Below are 21041 nucleotides of genomic sequence, written 5' to 3' on the forward strand. Positions count from 1 at the left end.
GGTGAAAAAAAATGCTGATATTATTTACGGTGACATGACGGCAAAAATGAACCACCACAACGCTTCGTCTCATCGTACCTCGCTGCGTGCTTTGTCAACTTGTCTGGTAGTGTGTTGATTTCGCTTGTCTCATTGTATGGTCCATTGTACGACTTTAGAAAAGTCAATGCACCTTTGGCGTCAAATGTTTGTAACGGCATTAAACCCACAAAGTTCGGGAATTGAAAATCTAAACCACGACATTGGAAATGTCGATGCACCTTCCCCATCAAAAGTTTATGAGAACTTAACACCCATAAAGCTTCAGAATTGAAATCCATGCGCTCCGTAGATTTTGTGGCCTCCACAAGATGCCGCGACGAGCCCGCTCGCCATCAAAACGCCCTTGAAACTTTGTGCTACACCGGCGAGACAAAATTTTCCGGAGAGGTCGCGCTGAAGCGAACGCGTTGTAATCCTTCGTGTCCCCGCAGTGATGACGGCGTTATGTGACTCCCGGTGCATGGGCGTTGCCACGAAATCCAGCCCGCTTTCGCTATGTTCGTACTGAAATGTCTTTTCGAGCATAAAAAGGGCGTTCTAGACAAAATCGAGCATGATTTCCGGCGCCGGGGGTTGTTTTGGTCGGCGGCGCATGAGAGCACGAAAATATTTCGGGGGGGGGGGGGGGGCTGGAGCCCTATAAGCCCCACCCTCACCCCCCCCCCCCGGCTACGCTCCTGCCAAAGGAATTGCTTAAGTCTGCTGGCTTCTTTTCTTTCACATTTCCTGACAAATTAAAAAAAAATCACGAGGTTTTACGTGCCAAAACCACGATCTGGTTATGAGGCACGCTGTAGTGAAGGGCTCCGGATTAATTTGGACCACCTGATGTTCCTTAACGCGCACCTAAATTTAAGTACACGGGTGTTTTTGCAATTCGCCCCCATCGAAATGCGGCCGCCGTGGCCGGGATTTGAACCCGCGACCTCGTGCTTAGCAGTGCAACACCATAGCCACTAAGCAACCACGGCGGGTTGTCAAATAACGTGCACCATTTTTTTCCAGCGCGCCTGTCTGACCACCTGCTATCGCGCCTTTTGGATACTAGGCACCGTGCGGAAAAGTATGGCGCGTTTTTCGAGTAACCACCGACCAGCGCAGGGTGTAACCGTCTGCGAAAGGCATTTTTTCCGTCCGCATCCCCCTAGCTAACTCTTGCTAAAACGAAGCATTCCTGGCAACTTTTCAACTGTTAAGGAGTTTACTAAAAAAAAAGGAGCTATCTTCTTAACTAAAAGTTAAAGGGACACTAAAGGCAAATACTAAGTCGACGTGGACTGTTTAAATACCATGCCAGAAACCTCACAACGCTTGTTTCGCGCCAAAAAACACTTAGTTTACGAGGAAATTGCATCTGAAGGGTCTGAATGCCTTTTTTGAAATTCAAATCTCGCGCCACCCAACTGGGGGAGTGATGACGTTGCATACGCCATCAACACCCTTTGCTGCCGTCGGTGAGTAAAACGGCGCCCTACAGACGGCGGTACCGGATTCGCCGCTGCAGCTGCTTTTTGGTCTAGTGGCGTGGACCATTCGGACATCCCGCGACATCACATGGAGTTCTCTGCTACTTGCAGTTCGCGCGAGTTTCGCGAGCCAGCAAAACCAGCGTAACGAAACTAGTGAAATGCAAAAGCGTGGGCGAAGCGAAGTCGGGCGAAAATGAAACCTTTCGAGGGCCCGTGTGGTTATCAAGGGTAATTTCAATCAGTTTTTGCCAAAAAATGAAATAGAACTGGAGAAGTAGCATTTTATTTTGTCTTGTAATACAAGGATCTTTTTTTGCAACGAATGATGAGTACTAGTGGCAGAATTGAACTGAGGAGTGCTTTCGTCATCGGGCAAATACTGTTACGGTTGGCGTGTAACACTCCGGGCTAAAAGGATGCTCGAAAGACCCTGCTCAACTGAAACAATGGATTCCTAATTTGCCATGGTTGTCTCGTGTGGTTGCCGGTCTGGCAAGCGCCCCGCAGTGATGACAGGTCCCTTTGTGTGTGCGACCAAGGGGAGAACCCTTTCCACGAACTGTCCAACTCTAGGGGAGAACGCTTTCCGCGAACCAAACAGGATTCGTGGGTTGCCGCCAGAGGAGGCAAGCCCGTGCAAACTCACCTAAAAGAAGGGATCTGCCCCCTATCCCCGACCAGACTCAGTGCATGTCACGTGACGTTGACGTGAGCACTATCCCACCTAAAATTTTAGTGGGCCTATTTAAGGGGCCCCCCTGCAATGTACTTTTTCAATTCATTCATTCTCTTCTTATCCTTCACCAACTAGTGCATAAACAGTGCAAGTTTCGCACTAGAAATAGTCTCGTCCCTGCCTGGTCGCCATGGTCTACCGGACGCCTGCTGCCCGCCGACAACGCCACGCTACCCAATAGTAACGCCGGTCGAGGTTCGAGAAACAGGCGCCGCAACAGTACTTGAATGTCCCGGGGGAGTCTCTAATCAGGTCCTGCATTTATCTCAATTTCTCGATTATTAAGGCTCTGTTCGCGATAATATTGACGCCTTAGAGATTCTCGAGCACTAACCTATCACTTTAGCTTGACTTAATATTTGCCTTTAGTGTCCCTTTAAGGATTTAACACTAACTAAAAGTTGCCGTCTTAAGCTCTCTCAGTGCCGTTCTTTTGTTGTTTTTTTATATTAAAAACGAACACAGTATCTTTTCGGTTATGCAGAAAGGGGGAAAAATGACACGGATAATGGCAAATGGACTCTTGCTTTGGCCCTCGCATTGCCATCTGACAAAAGGAATAAAACGCGCAGCGGATTCAAAAACACGATTGCTATCAGTATTTATTTTTTCACGATGTCAGGATTTCTTGTTTACGATCACTGCGGCAGACCTAATCACCTACAACTAGAGAGTGAAACAGATGCTTTGAGTAAACATTTTAAACATATAATTTTCAAATGTCAAGCCGCGTTCAAGGCAGGTGAGTGCGTAAATGTGCTCTATTTCGAAATAACGTGATACTCGAACGGAGGCTATGGGGCGTCTCTGGCGCTCGGGAGAATGTGCAGCCAGCCTCGTAATGAAGAGAAACACGCGGCATAGGAACAGCTCCATTCGCGGGATGGGGCTACATGTCCACATTATTTTCCAGCAGAGTATACACATATGGCGACACTACCATTAATCCACCTGCCGCGGTCGCTCAGTGGCTATGGCGTTGCGCTGCTAAGCACGAGGCCGCGGGATCCATTACCGGCCGCGGTGGCCGCATTTCGATGGGGGCGAAATGCAAAAACGCCCGTGTCCCGTGCACTGGGGGCACATTAAAGAACGCCAGGTGGTCAAAATTATTCCAGAATCCCCTCAATCAAATCCTGATTCTGGCACGCAAAACTTTCAATTTTAATCAATTTGAACACCTCGCTTTTTTTTTTTTTTTACGCTATCGGCCGGCCGATAGCATCTTAGTGTGCTGTCTCTGTTGGCGTTTCATCTTTCGAAAACGACATCGTCTCCTAACTTGGGGCCCCTATTTCTGGAACGCCCTGCTTGCTCGAACAACGCCTTGCCACTCGGCACGACAGATTACAAGACTGTAAAATGAAGCGGATCGTTACAAAATACGTCCCCTGATTCTCTGATTCTACATATAGGTCCCCTACATCTGCATTGGTTAGACGCAGATGCGCTCGTGTGCGCGCACACGGTCCAACGAAAGTAGCAGAAAGTTCTTTTAATAGCATGTTTCCTGCACCGCACGTGATCAGTGTCGTCGCACGCCGCTGAGAGTCACACACTTTCTGCGATTGTGAAGTTTTGTAAGTCTGGAGATTTGTCGGTCCATCCAGGCAGGCGGGCGTGAAAGTCTACCTTCCTGTTCTGATAGACTTTTGCAGCCTGCTTGAACTGCGCGTAAGTTCGCAGGTCGTCTTCCCTGCAAGAGAAAAGACACCGGTAAGTTGCTTCACTACCACGACTTCCGCACACGGCTTCGAAAGCGTACAAGACGCCGCAGCTGAGCCTTTTGCTTACGGCTAGCTATTTGGATGAGTTGGACTAAGCTGAAGGCGTGGTTTTCAGCGCAAAGCACCGAAGTGCGAAAGAAAACAATAGCGAAAGAAAGACAAACACGACCGCTGTGAGCCTTTTGCTATAGGCTCTCTGGGTTGGGCTTCGCATACATCAAAAGACGCCAAGAAATTGGTCTCTCTAGCAGCGTTCGAACGACGAAATTTTCTAATAAAATCAGATACGTATAATCGAGAAAAACGACATCCGAACATAGAATTGAATATCGAATATTTGGTAACAGTAGAGGCTTATTGATATTATTTACATGACTTAAATGCACAGATATATGCACAGAGACTGGAAAGAAATGCGCCGTCTTCCGTCGCGTGAAAGGCACCAGGGGAGGGAAGGGAGGCGTTGCACTGCGGCAGCAACGGCGTCCTGCGCGACCACGCCAGGCGCCGACAATCGCGGCTCAATCTGGCGCGTGCGAAGGGGGAAAGCGGGGAGGAAACGCGCCGTCTTCCGTCGCGCGCATGGCGCCGGGGTCAAGGGAGGGGTGGGGGGGGGGGGGCGGCGTTGTACTCCGGCAGCCACGGCGCATTGCGCGGCCGCGCGCGCCCTATCTTGAAAGCGATCCGCGTCAGGTTGTGAGTCTAGGTACGACGGCAGCTCAAACATATGTACGTGCTGCGTTCTCGCCGCTCGGTTTGCGTTTGCCGCGCTTCCTCAGGCCAACGTTTCCACTGCGAGTGTCCGCGGTAGACGAGTGTGATATGTTCATGTTTGCTAGTGTGCGCTGACACCGTGCTCGTTAATTTAGATAGTAAGCGAATGTTTTCAAGTATATACGACCAATAAAATTACTATCCTTACTTCGTATAGATGTCTACGCATTGGCTATCGCAATCGAGGGTTCGCCTTTCGGGCGAAACTGAGTCTGTGTTGGATGCATGTAATGCCGCTCCCATATAAACGTCCGGGAACGTGCCCCCACCCCCGCCCCAGAAATGTTTGAATTACTGGGGCTGCCCAGGCTCCCTTCCCCTACCGGGCCTGTAATGTCGCCTACCTCCCCCCCCCCCCCAAAAAAAAAATAAAAATTCTGGCTGCGCCACTGCTCCCATCGGTCATTATGAGAAGCGCACGTGTTTCGAAACTCGCAGTTCACTTCATTCTCATTCTCATTACGTTCTCCCCCACCAGACTAGGAAGGACCACGAAAACAGGATTCATAACGAAATTTAGATATGCTAATCTAAAACAGCGACATGGATTCAACATTAATAAAGTTGCTATTATTCACTCTGCTTGCAGATTAAAGAAGAAACATAATATAACATAACAAACGACTCTTTGCGTTACACTCACCACGCTTTATTTCGAATGAGATAAGCCATTAAGACCAAGAACTGAAGGAATGAAGGTTAAACGGGCGCCGAGCGGGGTCGTAAGAATAAAAGTATACATGCGCACTGCCCGGAAAAATCGCGCTTCGAGTCTTTTAAGTTACTTGGCGCAGCAAACGCAATGCAATAACATGTGAGCCCTGGAAACTGAAAGCGTAAGCCGACTGCTTATCGTGAATTTCAAGTCTCGCATCTGTCCAAGGAGGACGCGGTTCGCTGCGGGTGCTGCGGCGTACAGCACGGTGTTTCCTCGGGGAGAAAAACGGAAACGCCGCCGACCGGTAAACGCAGCAAGCCGATCACTCGCCGCGTCGCGTCACGTACGAAGGCGCTTATCTCCGGATGGCAAGTCCGCCACTGTGTTGACGCGGTGGAGACTTGCCCGAGATAATTATTATATACAATGTCAACGCCCTCATGTCACCGATGCAAACATCACGCCTGAGCTCTCGACTGCAGTTTTCTTTACCTTGAGATGTCATATGTATGGATATATTTTTTTTCCTATTTTTCTAAAGTTTCTAGAAGAAAAAGAATGTTTTGTTTTGTAAACGCAGTCAAGTTTTCCAGAAGTTTTATCGAGTCACCACATGGCCAAAGGGGAAGTATGAGGGCAGGTACACCTATAGCGCATGTAGAGCTAATATGCTTCATATTAAATACCCCATTATAATTTTTTTTAATTATTCAATTATGAATTTCGATTTCTCGTGCAAGTAATGTCCGCCTCTTTCCAGCTCAGGGACTAGAATTGTGCTATCTACTAAATGGTTGTTTCTTAAAATAAATGAAGGAAGGAAAGGAAATTACTATTGAACGCAGTGTAACCATCTATAGCGCAGTCTGAGTGGCGAAGTTGGGGTAGGGGAGTAAAAGGACAGGGAGATATAAAATAGCGTTAAAGGGACACTAAAGGTAAATGCTAAGTCTACGTGGACCGTTAAAATACCATTCCAGAAACCTCGCAGCGCTTGTTTCATTCCAAGATAATACTTAGTTTACGGGAAAATTGCGCCTGAAAGGCTCGCATATATATATATATATATATATATATATATATATATATATATATATATATATATATATATATATATATATATATATATATATATAGCGCAAGTCAAATCGCCCGCCCCTGAGCGGGGCGTGGCGACGTTGCATAACAGTCACCGCCCTTTACTGCCGTCGGTGGGTCGAATAGCGCCCGTCAGACGACGCTACAATTTTTGCGCAAAACGCAAACGCGCAGCCATGGAGAAACCGAGCCAAGATAGAGCGTCGTATTTGCCGCTGCAGCTGCTCTTGGTCAAGTGGCGTGGACCGTTCGGGAATCCCGCGAGAATGCCACGCCCATGTGATGACATGGTCGTGGCATTCTCTTCCACTTGCATTTTGTGAGTTTCCAGAGCCAGTAAAACCAGCGCAGCACTTCGCGATAACAAAACTACTGAAACCCGAAAACGCGGGCGGCGCAGAGAGGAGAAAACGAAACTTTTCGACCGCCACGCGTCGTTGTCAAGGTTAGCGTCATTTAGCTTTTTTTTTCTAAATATCAAATTGAACTGGACAAGTAGCATTTTTTTTTTCGTCTTATAGTTCAATACAATTATCTTTTTTTTACGAGTAGTTGAGTGATAGTGACAGAATTACCATGAGGAGTACCTTCATCATCGGGCTAGAACTTGAATGTCACGGGCAGTGGCGTAGCAATAGGGGGGGCCGGGGGGCCGTGGGCCCCGGGTGCAAGGGTCCTGTGGAGGGGGGGGGGGGGTGTCATATACGTCTGAAGACACCCCTCTTTCCGCCGGCTACAACCGGGGGGGGGGGTGTGACAGAAGACCTATGGGCCCCGGGTGCCAGACGACCTAGCTACGCCACTGGTCACGGGGGTGTCTCTAATTGTGTCCTGTATTTATCTCAATTTCTCGATTACTAAAGCTTTGTTCGCGATAATATTGACGACTTATACGCTCTCGAGCACTAATCTATCAGTTTAGCTTGACTTAATATTTGCCTCTAGTGTCCCTTAAGGGAACTATTTGCATATATACGACAGAGCGACTAGGTTTAGGTTTATCCGTCGTTCGCTTGTGAAGTGACTTTCACAAAATAGTTTGTCACCCAGCCTCGCACACCGGCACTGTCAGTTCATGTGTATCAGACGGGTGGCGAGGCCCGACTGCTCCAAGAACACCTGCGGCTGATCGAGGAAATCACACAGTGCTTTGGGAGCTGCCTCTCCCGCACGAGAGGGACCGCGTGGCCATAAGCGCGCCTCGGATCCATCGGCCGCCGCGGCCGGGATTTGATCACGCGATCTCGTGCTTACAGCGAGCGCATCGCCAAAGCCAATAAGCAACCACGGCGGGTGCCAACACTTCATAAGAATGCTCTTTTCAGAAGCGATGACTGCATGTGGAAGGCGCAGTCAATCACCTGCTGTGCAATCGCCTGCCCTGGTCGTCGGAGCAGTAGTCATGAGGGTTTTAAGAGACTTCAAAGAGAATATATATACCGGGTGTTTGTGCGAAGACTGCCATTTTCTTTTTTCAGCTCACTAATGGCAGACAGCACAATTCTAGTATAGAGGCCAGATAGCCTCTATAATTCTAGTCCCTAAGCTGGATTACTCCAAGAGGCGCACATTACTTGCACAAGAAATAAAAATTCATAATTGAATAATTAACAAAAATCAATCATTAGATATTTAATTAACTACTTTAAAGTACATGTTGTAATTTACTAATTGTAGCTCTGAGGATCACACCAGTTTCTAAATATGCGGCAAATTTGCAGTAAAAATCGAGCTCGAAATTGAGAAACGAAATCGAGCTGGTGGGCGACGCTGGAAATTGATGCCTACGATAGGGTGGCTAGCCGCCCTACTACAGAAGAGACAGTGCAGCGCGCGGCCCTCTTCCGCTGCCTCTTCTGACGATACGTTCATTTGAGGGATCGTCCGACGTTTGTGCGCAGGCGCGAGTAAGAGCGGGCGCGCCAGAGAAAATCTGGGGGCTTTTGCTCTTAATATATATGACTCTGCCTAGGATACGGAAGAGGTTTCTTAGCGCGTGTTGTAAGCGTTTGTCCCTAGGTGTGCCGGCATTGCGGAGTGGGGTCGAATAGTTTACGCTCGGACGCTGGCTGCCGCCGCGGTGAAATAAGTGAAGCAGCGGGCACTGACGCCCTATTTGGCGACCGTTGTGTCGGTACGAGGCCCCGTACACTCTCAAGTTCAACAAATGGCCACAGAGGGCGAAAAATCAATCGAGGCGCGTTTCAGCGTAAGCGCGCAAGTGGAGCTACTGTAATTTGGTCGAATACTTTAATTTGTGCTTTCTCTGCTAGGGGCGCTGAACATGCTGAATTTTTTTACTTTACACAAACCATTGACATAAACAATCGAGGCGTCTAAGGATGTTTTGTTACCTCAGGCAAATAGGCAGTTGATTTTTTTTAATTTGATTGTTGAAGCTGCTTTTTAGTCATAGCGTCAAGGTTTTTGTACTTGATTAACCACCGACAGCCGACAGCCTATTGGTATCGATGTGTTTCCTGGCCGTTGGCGTTCGAATACTACGGCGGCAAAACCGGTAAAACATTTTCGAAAGCATGCTGGTTTCGTCTGCGAGTCATTACATAGACTTGCTGTAAAGAGGTCTACTCTTGGCAAAAAATAGTGCCTCATTTTGGTTAGGCGTTGATTATCATAATGAATGCGGCGGAGGTTGAGCGAGTACGTTTGAAGGTACGTTTTTATGCCGTTGATCTCCATAACACCGTAAGTACGCAAACAGATGTCACAGAACACCCGATGCATCATTGTGCGTTCTCCGTCATCGCTTGTTTGCTGTACGCCTACTAATTCTTCATTTCTTCAAGTGTTGTACCCTCCTATTGTCCGTGTTCTCTTGTGCTTCACTTACAGTATGTCGTTCCGTCAGCTGTAATGCGCATTTGCAAAACCAATACGTTTGATAAGACACAGTGGTTATCATAATTTCACTACACATGTATTAGGCTGGCACATATGGTTCAGATACAGATGCCTGTATGCGGACTTGCACGACGTTGATGCGGAGATTAGGATAATTATGACACCCGTAAGGAAGAGGCAGCTGACGGCCGTAAGCTGTTGCGTTCTTTCGGCTAAACTACCCGGCCTGGTAGTGCTGTAAAGACGCTGTATAAAAGTGACACGCGGTGACAGGGAAATTATTATACTTAGCAGCCGACCGTACGTTTTGTAGCTTAGGTCTTCTTTCTTGTGCGCTTGTGCTACCCTTATTAATGAGCCATTTCTTGACTATGTTCTTGACTATGTAACCGCGTTTGTGTGGATGCGTAGACGTGTGCTTCTTGTTGTACTTGTAAAATGCAAATAAAATATTTTCAGGCTTACTCAACCTTTGGTGTCGTGTGCGTTTATTCCAGTCGAGGCCATCGTGCCACCTGGAAACCGCACTCTGCCAGTAGCCCTACACGAAATGCAACAGCTGAAGCGCGGCGGCACAACTCCGGGTAACGGCGGCGTAATAAACGAAAAACCGCTCGGGATGCCCTTAAAAGTCAGTTCAGAGTGTGCCTTAACTCGATATGACTCAGCGCTACATGTATTCTGCTGCGCCTCGATTGTGCTCCCGCCAGTTTGGTTGCTGTGTGGCAAACGTAGCGTCTACATATATATGTAGGCGCTACGTTTGCCACACAGCAACCAAACTGGCGGGAGCACGATCGAGGCGCAGCAGCCAGAAACCCAGTAAAGCCACAGAACACCTGGTAAAGCGTGTGCAAAACCCCGTTTCCGTTTCCTGTTGTACAGCGCCACCCGTGGTCACATACTTTAGTTCACGACGCCACCGCTACGCTTATTTCCGTAGCACTGTGGAAGGTACAGTTTCCCTTCTCTAAGTTTGTATAGGTGTTCTGTGTCGGTACTCTCCGCTAAAGCCCCTTGATAATTTGAAAGTAGCAACACTCTCCTCCTCACGGCGCTTTCCTCCTCGATTCTATTCACCCACCGGCTGCGCACGGCACGCTTTTCCTCCTGTGCTCCCGAGGACGGGCCGCAGGATTCTATGGAGGCGTTGTTATTTTGGGTCAGTTGCGCGCCCCAGTGGGGTTGAAAAGTTTTAGAAATGCTAATAACAGCATCGATAATGCTGGAAGCAATGTTTATGAGGAGGTTGGTTTTTTCTTAAAGCCGTGTGAACGGGGTATACCGATGTAAAGGGAGCTTTGAGGCGAGTTCTATACTCCAGACAATTTTTCTGCCACATGATCAGATGCTTTACTTCGTGCGTCTGATCTAGTATTGTTTGTGACACATCCCTTTGTGTGTGGCTTATTAAGCGAAAGCCTTAGACCTCTGTTTCAAGGTCCCGTTGTGAGCTACAGAAAATATCATGTGACCGAAGGAAGGCGGGAAGTGAACCAAAGCATGTGCAGCCGCGTATAAGAGATGATGAATGATTAGCAAAGTAATGATTGAGTAGTGATTGGATTAATATGAATTCGGGTGTATTAAGGATGAGTAAGGTGGATTAAAGTCGATGAAGGTGCATTAGGGTGAATGAAGGTGGATTAAGGTGCATAAAGGAGGACTCGGTTGGATTAAGGTCGATGAATGTAGATGAAGGTGCGTCGAGGTGCATTAAGGACGATTATAGTGGATTAGGGTGGATTAAAGTGCATGAAGAAGGATAAGGGTGGATTAAGAAGTATTAAGGTGCGTTAAGGAGGATTAGGGTGGAATAAAGAGGATTGGGATGGACTAAGGTAGATGAATGTGGATTCGGGTGCATTAAGGTGAATTAAGGACGATTATAGTGGATTAGGGTGGATTAAAGTGAATGAGGAAGCATTAGGGTTGATTAGGGAGAATTAAAGTGCATTAAGGAGAGTTGGAGTAGATTAAGGTCGATGAAGGTGGGTTAGGGTGCATTAAGGAGGACTTTCGTGGATTATGGTGGATTAAAGTGAACGGAGGATTAAGGTCGATGAATGTGGATTCGGTGCATTAATGTGCATTAGGAGGAATAAGGTAGACTAATCGATCTTAATACTCAATGAACCCTAATTCACCTTAGTCCACCCTAATCCACCTTAATGCTCTTCATCCACCTTAATACAACCTAATCAACCTACGTTGCCCCTAATGCACCTTAGCCTACCCTAAACGGTCTTAATCCTCCTTTATCAACACTAACCTATCATGATCCGCCTTAATCTATTCATGCACCTTAATCCAACTTAATAGTCCCTGCGCAACAAACAGGGACGAAGAATAGAAGAAACACAAGGACGAGCGCTTTCTAGCGCTCGTCCCTGTTTGTTGCGCACAATAAGTTTTAAGATGAATTGGTTGCAACTAGGCCGACTCGCAGTCTTACCTTAATACATCCTAATCCACCTCTATTTAACCTAATCGAGCTCCATGGTCCCTAACCCACCTTAATCTACCCTAATCCAGCTTAATCGGTCTCAACCCTCCTTTATCAACCTATATAATTTACCTTAATCTTCCTTTATCCACCTTAATCTACCCTAATCCACGTTAATCCTCTTCCACCCACCTTAACCTTTATTCATGCATCTTAATCCTTCTTAATGCACTCTAATCCACCTTCATTTAATACACTCTAATCAACCTTAATCCTCCCTAATCCGCCTTGTGTCAATCACTAATGATTCATTAATTAACTTGGGTAATCGTTCTCTTATACAGGGGTGGACATGCTTTGGGTCACCTCTGGCCTTCCTTGGGTTACGTGATACTTCCAGTTTGCAACGCGACCTTGAAACAGAAATCTAAAGGCTTTCGCCTTAAAACTTAAAAAAAAACTCAATGTTGACTAGCTAAGGCTCATCCCCTGCAATACCACGGGTATACTTGCCACTAATTTTTTTCAGGGCGCAAAGCAGAATCTATAATGCTGCACTTCCGACTGAATAACAACAGTTAGCGACGTGCGAGGTGATGCAGCCGCCCCAGAATATTAAGCATACTGAGGACAACCACAACAAAAACGCTGGTGAGCAGGCCGGAAGAATGAAAAAAAAAATGCAGCATTACGGGATGCTTTGCTACGAGCTATAAGACGCCTCAGGTCGCAAACAACGCTGTTCTTTGTCGGAACAGAGTTCTTTTGGCCAATGTCATGCAGCCACTGCTTCCTGCGCAAGCCGTGACGCTTTCCTTGTGGTATCATAAAAACGGCATAACCATCTTCAGGCTTCTTGCTGCAGTTGTATGCGCAAGAGCCCGACATAGCGCTAGCACAAAGAGCAGGAAACACAGCGTACAACGTTCGCTACGCCGAGCTCAAGCGCCGAGCCAGCCCAACGTTACTAGTCCAGTAACGTTGACGCCAGCCGTACTCAGGAGGAAAATGGCGCGAACGAAAAGAAAAACACAAGCAAAACTAGGGTGTCTAGATAGGGGAGGTGTGATGACCGCGGCGCCCTTCCCATAGGGAGGGGTGATCCCCTTGCGCGTGACTGCCGCTAGGGCAATACAGAGCGCTGCGGCCCGGGGCGCCGTGTGCATTTCCGCGGATACTGCGCAGAGAAGGCAGCGAGTCCGGCTAGACAGCGCCTGGGCGCCGGATGTTCACGGTGTGTTTTGCTGCAGATTGATGCGTGTGCTGCTTATTTATAACTGCTGTGAGCTGACGAAGATGCCTTCAACTTCAAAGAAAAAAACTCAGAGGTGGTGCTTCGTGCCAGGGTGCGATTCCGGTTATAAATCTTGTTCGGAAAAAGTGTCCCTTTTCCGTGCGCCGACTTGCCAAGAACTGTTTTTGAAGTGGGCGCGTGCCATTCCAAGGGCCGACAAACCGCTACGTGTTTCAATACATTCCACAAAGGCCCTCCTGAAGTACTTAACCGAAAAGGTCGGCTTCAGATACCTGATGACGTCGCACCTGAGCCAAGACGGCCTTGAGCGCTCGTTTGGTATAGTACGGCAAGCAAGCGGTGCAAATGATCACCCCACCCCGGCTCAGTTCATCCTTATCATCAGGTACTTGTATATCTTTGGCTGTAAAAATAATTTTGCTGAACTGCTTCGTGTAATTTCAACATTTGCAGGTGCTTGAGCTTTTACAGTCTTTCAAAGAGCCCTAGAGGTGGAAGCGTGTCGCCATCTGGATCTCCCTTCTTTCTGCGGAAGAGGCACTCCTGGAAAATGAGAAACAAGATGATGTATTACCCATGGAGGCTGTTGAAGTGGCCGTGGACCATGTGGACTATGTTGAAAAACGAAGCGATCGATGCTCGCTTGGTATACTACATCGCAGGCTACGTGGCCAGGAAGCGTGTGCTCTCAACTAGCTGTGCAGCATGCAGGGATGCCTGCCTTGTGCCGAGGGACTGTGTCCCAAAAGAACTCCCAGCTGATGCCTCCAAAGAGTGGGACTTGGGTGGGCTTCTCTACCCGTCGGAGTCATTGTATCGTCTGATTCAAGCTCTTGAAAGCAGGCTAACACATGAATTTAGCAGAACGCGTCTGCATTCTAAAGCTGCCCTCAGCATACTCAAGAAAGCGAGTACAAATGTGCCACAAATTGGTTGTGGGGAGCATTGCCTGGCGCTTAGAGAATCGGTGGTCAGGTTTTGCTGCCTTACCAGAATCCACTTTCATTTGAAGAGCCTCAACCAGGAAATGGATGTGAAAAAAGGCAAAAGAACGAAGCCTTGCGTGATGTGAAACAAGCAGCAGAATTGGAAGTACATTCTGCTGTATGCAATAAAGTTTGCTCGTCCAGAAACATGTTGCTTTTGTTTATCTGGTTTTTGAATTGCAGTGAGAATGAAATGACTCCAGGACGTTGCACTACAACGTATGTCATGGTTTAATGCTGATTTGGCAGGTGTAAACGAACTTAAACGCTTTCGTACGTAATAACGCCCACAACTAAAAAAAAAAACGGGTGGCGAGAATGAACATTCCGGGTGATCCTAGCAGTTATCGCGTTGACCTCGGAGAATAAAGAATACGATTGCATATAAATCGTGCAAAGAGCATTCTACGATAGATAAGCTCCCCGCTGATTTAGTGGCTTTAATATGGGATTTCTAAAATGCGTGCTCGCTTTCTGCCAGCAGAAAACTCGGTTGTGTTACCCCGTATTCGAAAACCGCATGACAACCGTAGCGCAATACCGTCTTTGCGATGTCTAAGGGACCGCAGTATTAGCTAAAATTTCTAAAACTCAATCAAATGCGTTTCCACTACAGCATTCCCTCTAAACACGCAGCGGACGGCCGCGCGTGCTGACGGCGCCCCTGACAACAGTGCCGCCCCGCGGCATTCACGCGAACGGGAGTCAGGTTTTCCTGGCCGGTCATCACACCTCCCCTATCTAGACACCATAGCAAAACTTAAGATCTGCGCGTTTCCAAGGGCAACGGCAGGTAGACCAATCGTCGTGCAGAAAAATGGGGGGGACGCACAAGGGGCGAGGAGGAGGCGAGGAGGTCGCGCGGCAGCGGCAGAATTCAAAGAGTGTCGCTACTTTCAAGTTATCAAGGGTCTCCGCGTGGCTGCGGCGGCGCTGCGATCGGCCACACTTGAAGAGGAACAAACGAAACACTCGCATCCACTGCGACGCCCGCCGCGACGCCGCGCGCGCTGGAAATTTTGTTCAGACTTTCGCTCGTAAGCACTTCGTTTATTTGGCTTGTATTGTCTGCTTATGGTCAGAAGATACAATGCGTACTGCATTTTTTTTCCTTTTTCACAGAAGCAAGCAATAACGGTTTCTGCAATAACTATAGCGCGTCTGTGTTCGCCGCTTGAATCTAGCCACGTTCTCGAGAACACGGGCAGTCTCGATTGCAATAGAGTACCATCCAAATGAACTTTTTCAACATGTTATGCAATAAAGATCGAGTTTGTTAAGCTTACATAGCTTGAGGGCGCAGACGAGTCTACGATCGCGAGCGAGCAGATTCGCATTGTACATAACAAGAATCAAGGGGGGGGGGGAGGATTAAACGTGGCTAGTCCCCGCAACAACGACAGTAAGTTTAAATTAAGCGGGTACATCGTACACTCGTTCCCTCCTTTGTTACACACTTGAATAGCACGTTAGGTGGCGGCCTGAAAAAAAAAATAAACTGACATCGAAAGCGCCATGGAACAACTACAGAAGAAGCAAGCCGCCCTGCGACAAGCAATCGAGAAAATCATCGCAGCGGCCAGCGACCTATTGCAATCGCCAACCATCCAAGTCGATGAGCTTGAGGAACACCTCGACCTACTCCTTGAACAAGCAGATGAGTTGAAATCTGTTAACAAGAGCATAGAAAAGAAGATATATCTTCAAGAATTAGATGCAGAATTAGAAGCTTGCGCAGCATACACCGAGAAGATCTGCTCCCTCAAAACAAAGATCAAGAGAGCTCTCAGGAGTCAGACATCCAACGAGAGCCGATCAACAACTCCGTCAGTGACAGGCAACACGTCAGAGCAGGAAGCACACCACATTGGCTCCGCCCCACCCGCGGCATTTTAGCCACTATCAGCAACAACCAAATTACCCAAGTTAGAAATCACACAATTCAGCGGGGACATGCGCTCGTGGCAGAAATTATGGAATCAATCTGAATCGACTATTCACAAGAACAAAACTCCGCCTGCAATAGCCAAGTTCCACTACTTAACCAGTTACCTAACCGGAAAAGCCGCCGCTGCCTTAGAGGGGTTGCCGATCAGCGATCGAAATTATGATATCACGGTGAAGACCCTCATTGAGAGATTTGGGAAGGAGGACGTCATAATTGAGGATCACATGTCGTGCTTGCTTGACGTCCACCCAGTGCACAATCTACGGGATATCGAAAGGCTGAGGACCCTCTATGACGAAATCCACTCCAGAGTCCGAGGTCTAGAGGCGCTGGGAGTGTCGTCGAGCACCCACGGCGCGCTGCTTCTCATTGTCCTTCGTAAAAGCATCCCAAGCGAGCTTTGCTTGGCGTACTTCTGAGGGAAGGCCACCTCACCTGAAACCCCCCAAGGCGAGCTTTTCAATTTCCTCGATTTCATGAGAGAGGAGGTTGAGAGCAGAGAGAGAGCCCAGACTGCATTACGCCATGGGTACCAGGACACTGCTATAAGACAGAAAGCACCGATCAAAGGGGACATTCATCCTCAAAACCCATCAGCATCTGTCCTCACTATAACCGATGGCGAGGCACAATGCTCATTTTGTGGTGCAGAAGGACATCAACCAGCGAAATGTGTCGCCCCCGTACCCATAGACAAGAAGACGGAGGTGATGTCAAGAGAGAGGCGCTGTTACAAGTGTGCGAAAAAGAAGCACCATGCCACTGAGTGCAGAACTTCAAGGTGGCTGAAGTGTGCCACCTTGAATGCTCTGGACGACACGCAACTGGCGTCTACGAGCTCAATCAAAAACTGACACGCCCTCCTTCAATTGAAGGTGCTGCACCAGCAGAGACAACAGTGCAATCATTGCTTCAGGTGGGATCAGCACTGGGAAAGACCCGTGTGCTCCTACAGATTGCACGAGCATATGCGGAAGGCCAGCACAAGAGTGCTCTGGTGAGAATGCTGCTTGACGGTGGCAGCCAGAGAACATTTATACGACAGCAGGTTTCCCGGCACCTCAATCTTCACGTCACAGGAAGGGAGAAGCTAGCTATTTACGCCTTCGGAAGTGAGAGGCCGTCTGAGGAAAGAAGGTGTCATCGCGTAGAATGCTGCAGAACTGATAGTTGGGCTAGTTGGTACGAATTCATAGTAAAATATTTAGCGCGCACAATTGACAAAGACACAGTAAAAAGGGACGTCCCTCTTTGCTGTGTCTTTGTCAATTGTGCTCGCTAAATATTTTACTATGAAAGCGTAGAATGCTGGCTGCGAAACTGGCGCAACAATACAGCAACAATACAAGAGTCCGCATCGAAGCACTAGAGGTGCCCAAGATCTGCGGAGACCTCCTCCCACCACCTGACGACTGCACGGCCAGCATCGCTCATGAACTGGGCCTCCAGCTTGCTGACACTTTACCTGACGGCTACACCATCCTGGTGTTGGAATTGAGCTGCTTATTGGGGCCGATCACTACCGGGACATAGCAACAGGAAATGTCAAGCGCCTCGGTGAGAAGCTCGTGGCCATGGAGACTACGTTTGGATGGACATTGCAGGGTACGGAGCCTACATCGTCTGTCGCAACCTTTCGAACGAGCACCGGAGTGATGCGGGTAGGTGTGAGCGCAGCACCCGACGAAATTTCTCGTCAACTGAAGTCATTCGGAGAGCTGGGGCACCTTGGGATCGTTGACGATGCACAGTTGACCGCCAAAGACGACAGCGTTCTTTGGGCCTTTGTAGAAACCATCACCCACAAGAACGGAAGATACCAAGTAGCTTTCCCATGGGAAGAGAACGCGTCAGACTTGACGGACAACAAGAGCACAGCATCGCACAGACTTCACTCATTAACGGCGAAGCTGCTGCGACATGAAACTATTCTGGACTACAATCAGGCAATCAGGAACTAACTGCAAGCTGGTAAAGTCGAGGAAGCGAACGAACTGGGTGAGTCCCCGCTGTGGCCCATTTGCTACATGCCACATTGAGGTGTTGTCCGGCCCTTTAACAAAACAACCAAGTTGAGGGTCGTATACGATGCCTCCTCCAAAGCGGCGGGAAAGCTGTCACTGAACGACGTCCTCTTCGCAGGACCTAATCTAAATCCAAACCTAGCGGACATCCTGATTCGATTCTGAGTGCATAATGTGGTCATAATGTCCGATATAGAAAAAGCTTTCCTTCAAATCGAGCTTGCAGAGAGTGAGCTCGACGCTGTCTGCTTTCTGTGGTATCAAAGTACACTAAGGCAGGGCGACGCGTTCCCTCCAGTCAAAGAGCACCGGATGACAAGGGTGCCATTCGGCACTACGTGTAGCCCGTTCCTCCACGCAGCTACGTTACATCGTCATCTCAAAACGGTACAGGAGAAATTTCCTTGCACCGCTAAGATCCAACCTGCATGTAGACGACTTTGTTAGTGGTGCTGACAGTGTAGAAGAGGCAGAGCGCATAATCAGAGAGTCGCAGTCCATACTCAAGATTGGAGGTATCAGTCCCAAGAGTATTGGCTCGTAACCTAAGACATGCCCAAAACGAAATCTAAGCTGCACTTATTTTGCTATGCGAGCCTAAAAGCATACGGTGCAGTGGCCTACATAAAAGCGCAAAATGAAGAAAGTGAAATCACCACAGCACTATTAATGGCAAGGACCAGAGTTGCTCCACTGAAGCAACTGTCACTGCCGTGGCTACAGCTGATGGGAGCACTGACTGGTGCACGGCTTGCAAGCTACCTAACAGAGCGACTTAACATTGAGGGCATTTCCGTGCACTCTTGGACAGACTCAACTGTCGCACTCAGTTGGATCAGGAGTTCTGCGCAAAGGTGGAAACCCTTCGTTTGCAATCGGGTGCAAGAAATTCAAACGCTAACCCAAGTTGAGGCTGCCGTAAATTCTCGCCCGGTGACTTTCGTCTCTTCGGTCATGGGGGAGCTTATGCCCTTGACTCCAGCCCATTTCCTCGTGGGTCACAGACTAACGAGCTTGCCTCCCTTCCAAGAAACCACCAAAGTCAAATCGACAGCAGAGACACTGACACGCCAATGGAGGCGACACGCCAGGCTTGTTGACTCATTCTGGCAAAGGTGGAGGCGCGAATACCTACTGCAGCTTCACTCAGCACATGTCGCAAAGCCAGGCAGAGGGAGAGGCATCGGCGAGGGAGACACAGTTCTCCTCGGGGATGATCGGCCTCTACGGCAGATGTGGAAAATGCGTCGTGTTTTGGAGGCCTTTCCTGCAAGAGACGGCCAAATACGCACTTGCAAGATCCTTCTCCCGAACCAAAGGGAACTGCGACAACCTATCCAAGCCTTCTACCCACTCGAGCTCAGCGAGGTGCCAGCCTGTGCAAACAATGGTGGCCGGGAATGAGCCGGCGCTCATTGTGGGGGAGGTTGTTGAAAGTCGCAAACGACGCAAGAGAGAGAGGGAGCCGGCAAACGGACGAGGGGGGCCCCACTGCAGCACGTTCCGGCCGGTGCCTCTACCCGCACAGCTATTCGGCGAACCGCCTACTGTGTGCGAGGCGCCGGCGCTCCCAACAGGGACAAAGGCGTCGGTGCAGCCAATAGAGAATGCGGACTTTGTGTTTCTTCTCTCTTTCCTTTCTTCGATCTGTCTTTTGTAAATAAAACAGTTTCGAAACGGATCCCAACGAGTGAAGTTCTTCCCTTTGAGGCTCCTGCGCGCACGGCTGACGCCGTCCAGCTCAGTTAATGCACAGCAAAAGTTAGTGGAGTCATCCAAGAGCAACAGCAATTAGAGTTAGCCAAGCGGCGTGAGCATTCATTCACGCAGGGATCAGAAGACTTGTGAGATTGTGCAAGCATTCTACATCGGATAATCATTTATAACCATGTCAGCATCCTCTAATTCTTTTTCGGCATGCAAGAGCAGTTTCTTTATAAACACTTGTAAATTAGTGTGTGTGTGTGTGTGTGTGTGTGTGTGTGTGTGTGTGTGTGTGTGTGTGTGTGTGTGTGTGTGTGTGTGTGTGTGTGTGTGTGTGTGTGTGTGCGTGTGCGCGCGCGTGCATGCGTGCGTGTGCGCGCGCGTGCATGCATGCGTGTGTGCCAAAAGCCAACCTGTGCGCGCGCACGCGCACGCACAGGTTGGCTTTTTTGTACTTATTCTGTATTGTTCTCAATAAAATTTTCAGTTAGACATTTTCTTGCAGACTTCACTGCTTAAGTTTACATCCATTTCTGCTCTGTAAGCAAAATGAACCTCTCCCTGTGTACTAGCCAAATGGCAAGTGCTTGTAAGATCTTGCCTACAAAAGAGATTCAGGGCCATCAACAGCACAGGGCTGCTGCTGCATGTGAGCAGCAAACTAACATGTCCTTTGAAGAATGTGAACATCTAGCTACAGCTTGTTGGGCACGGTATGCTGCCATCACAACAGCAGAAGACAGAACCTGTCACACCACCACAACAGAAGAGCGATATGCAGCTAGCACAACGATGAAATGGTAAGCCCATCACAACACTGCTGAATGAGTGTGGCAGCCAGAAAAACGAGCCTGTACAAGAAAAGTATGCCGCATGAAAGTCTCAGGGGAGCTCTCTAAACTGAGGAACCAGTGACATAGCATAGACAGGCACTTTTTAGTGTTCCTGGAGGACTTTTTCAGCTAAGGCTGTAATGTGTGTGACGACCATATGTGGTTCTCTGCTGTCACAGACAGTTTCATATGTGAGTTACACGGGAAAGGGGTGCACGCATAGGACTGCATATTTTCTACCTGATAGGATCTTGTGGCTGAACCAGCAAAACATGCATCACACAAGCATTTAAAACTCAGATATACCGTATTTACTCGCATAATGATCGCACTTTTTTTGTCAGAAAAATTGAAGCAAATTCAGGGGTGCGATCATTACGCGAGTTAAATTTCCCGGGAAAAAAAAAATTTTTTTTTTTTCGTTTGCGTTTGCTGCGGGATGCGAGATTGCGGGTGCGGGACACCAAAACAAAAATGGC

General features: G+C 48.4%; 1 protein-coding gene across 2 annotated transcripts in view; it reads right to left on the bottom strand.

Annotated features, from left to right (window-relative positions):
• Positions 1–3350: 3350 nt before the first annotated feature.
• Positions 3351–21041, bottom strand: part of Adat1 (Adenosine deaminase, tRNA-specific 1) — a 37633-nt gene continuing 19942 nt past the window's right edge. For both annotated transcript variants that reach the window (XM_065449994.2, XM_065449995.1), the window contains one exon: positions 3351–3943. In XM_065449994.2, coding sequence (XP_065306066.2) covers positions 3799–3943 — 145 coding nt within the window. In that variant the 3' untranslated portion in view covers positions 3351–3798. The remainder of the gene's footprint in view (positions 3944–21041) is intronic.

This window comes from Dermacentor albipictus, chromosome 1 (assembly GCF_038994185.2).
Source record: "Dermacentor albipictus isolate Rhodes 1998 colony chromosome 1, USDA_Dalb.pri_finalv2, whole genome shotgun sequence".
Classification (NCBI taxonomy): domain Eukaryota; kingdom Metazoa; phylum Arthropoda; class Arachnida; order Ixodida; family Ixodidae; genus Dermacentor; species Dermacentor albipictus.